At 37.8% G+C, this 2,664-nt stretch overlaps 1 protein-coding gene across 1 annotated transcript; it reads left to right on the forward strand.

Annotated features, from left to right (window-relative positions):
• Positions 1-1,145: 1,145 nt before the first annotated feature.
• On the forward strand, positions 1,146-2,317 carry LOC123322234. The gene has a single exon (XM_044910149.1). The coding sequence runs from the start codon at positions 1,376-1,378 to the stop codon at positions 1,964-1,966; it is 591 nt and encodes a 196-aa protein (XP_044766084.1). The 5' UTR covers positions 1,146-1,375; the 3' UTR covers positions 1,967-2,317.
• Positions 2,318-2,664: the final 347 nt, after the last annotated feature.

Genomic DNA, 2,664 nt, shown 5'->3' on the forward strand with positions numbered 1-2,664 from the left:
GTGGTTGATCGACCGCGAAAGAAACTTCATGCATCTGGGCACTATAACGTCTTATCAACGAATCTGAACGTGAAAACTTTCAAACGCATCACAGTTCATAAAACTGTGGATGTAACTCCTCAATGTCGAAGGTGATTGTGTGATAACATCGCTCCGCCAGAGTTCATTCATTGTCCAGTTACTTACTACACATCATCTTGATTGAAACTTCCTTTAATTCCTTTTACTTATATTGTTGCAAGATGATTGTTGTTGAAGAATTTAACATTCTTGTTATCATCTGTTAATTCCTTCGGGAGATACCCATTCCCAACCACTGCAACATATGCATTTCATCTTCGGATTAATATTTCTGAAATCTACAACTGATGTAACGTATTCAAACTTTAGCCAAAGAAGATAACGAACATTAACTCTCCTCAAGCTAGTGCATATTATGATATTATACTGATCTCTTGTATTTTCCATGCAAATAACTGGATTTGGTATGCCTTCAATCAGTTTGTATAAACTTCAATTATGTTCGTCACATATTTTCCGAAGTGATTCGACATTGTGATAAAATACGTAATTACTGAGACTTTTACGTACAAAGTGGGTTCTCAATGGTACAGCGGAGAACATAGGGCTGATTTAAAACCCAAAAATGTTTTGACAATCTTCATAACCCCACATTTTCGTACTATACAGAGTGAAATGTGTCAAATTTCCATAGCCAACCGAATACTAAAATAAATGTGAATGCAGTATACAAACTATTTCTTTCTATGTTTCACTCTTCCAACTCCAAATAAAAAAATTCATAATCCGATTGATAACTCCCTCGTATATTTAAATGGCACACAATTCAAATCCTACTACAATTGTATTTTTCCTCGAAATTCGATGATATAAAAGACTCCAACGCATCACCCATTCATCCTTGCATAAAACGAGAAATCTCGATGCACGTCATTAAATAATACAGGTGGTTGATCGACCTCGAAAGAACCTTCATGCATCTGGGCACTATAACATCTTATCAACGAATCTGAACGTGGAAACTTTCAAACGCATCACAGTTCATAAAACTGTGTATGTAACTCCTCAAAGTCGTAGGTGATTGTGTGATAACATCGCTCCGCCAGAGTTCATTCATTGTCCAGTTACTTACCTTTCCCACGCCCCATCGCAGCGCCCGATTGCATTCGCACCTCGTGCATTTCTTCACGTGGATATTCCAACCCCCAGACCTGCGCCACATCGTGACAGCCACTAAACGGCGCCTATATAAGGGAGCGATATCGCAGGACTGGCAGTTATCGTTCAAGCAACCCAGTTTACCACTTGGACCTTGTGTGTTAAGAGTGAAAACGTCCAATATTAAAGTGCGAAGATGCCTTCAGTGGACCACAACATAATGCTAACATCTTTGAGCGTTGGCTCCGACGACAGTCGTAGCACATCCCCAGTGACCCCAACTTTCTTCAAAGAAGCCCGTGGGATGAAACTATTCCGAGCCATCAGTAGAAAACTTGGCAAACTCTCCAACGAAAACATAAGTTTCTTCGATGAAGACAGCAGATCTTCAAGCACAGACACCTGCTCCCTCACTTCAAACGAAAGAAGATGCTCAAGGAGACAAGGTAGAACATCATCGCCAAACCACTTATCCAGCAGTTCCAGCGAGACAGGTAGCGATTTCCCAAATCGCCACAGACATCACCATTCCAGCTCAGCCGAAAGCATTCGACAGGTGATCCAGAATTTGGAACTGAACACCAGATCACAAAGCTGCACGAATTCAAAAGATTGCAAGAGAAAAGCCGTTAAGAAGACGACGCCAAAGAAAATACTGAGATCGCCAGTTGCTTACACTTACGTTAAAGGACTATCAGGTTTACCGACACAAAGGGTGCCCAAAAGTTGTATGAGCAACTACAATACTTGTGGGTGCAACACCTTCTACATGGGACTTAACCGGTAATCAAGATTATCAAACAAAAAACACGTTCAATTCATAGAATGATAAGACTGTTAATTAATAATATATCTAGTATATATCAAAATTTGTATGAAGACTTTTTCAACTTCAACAATTGTACATAAATCAACATTTTTATACTGACTATACCTGAAGGTATATGTCCATTTGTTATACATTGTAAGAATTCACTATTGTAAATCTAGAATTAAGTTCTCATTAAAAGCACCTGTTCTCGATTTTCAAATACCGAGAAAACTCAATTTTGCAGCTTCTATCTTCCAGAAACTCATGATTTCACGAATGACTGCACATCTCTATATGAAATTGAAATATTTTATTATTGAGGTTTCGAATTAGTGCCTTGTAGATAATATCCCAATTAAAATATTCAATATTGATCTCTCTGGTTTTTTTCGATTCAATCCATTCTCACACCCTTGATGAATGATAGCCATGACAGAATTTTTCGTAAATTCATCAAAATACATAAATCACATAAAAAAAAATAGGTACCCAGGTACAATTGTCATTTATCTGGATACCTCCAGATAAAATTTCAAAAACCTTCCCCTGAAGAAATCGATTCAATCTTGCTAAAGCCATTAACTACACCTTAAAATGTTTTAATACATAATGATTGGACTCAACCAGTATTGAGAAAAGACGAAGGGGTTATATTGCATGTGCATATCCAATTT

Source organism: Coccinella septempunctata, chromosome 1 (assembly GCF_907165205.1).
Source record: "Coccinella septempunctata chromosome 1, icCocSept1.1, whole genome shotgun sequence".
Taxonomy (NCBI): Eukaryota; Metazoa; Arthropoda; class Insecta; order Coleoptera; family Coccinellidae; genus Coccinella; species Coccinella septempunctata.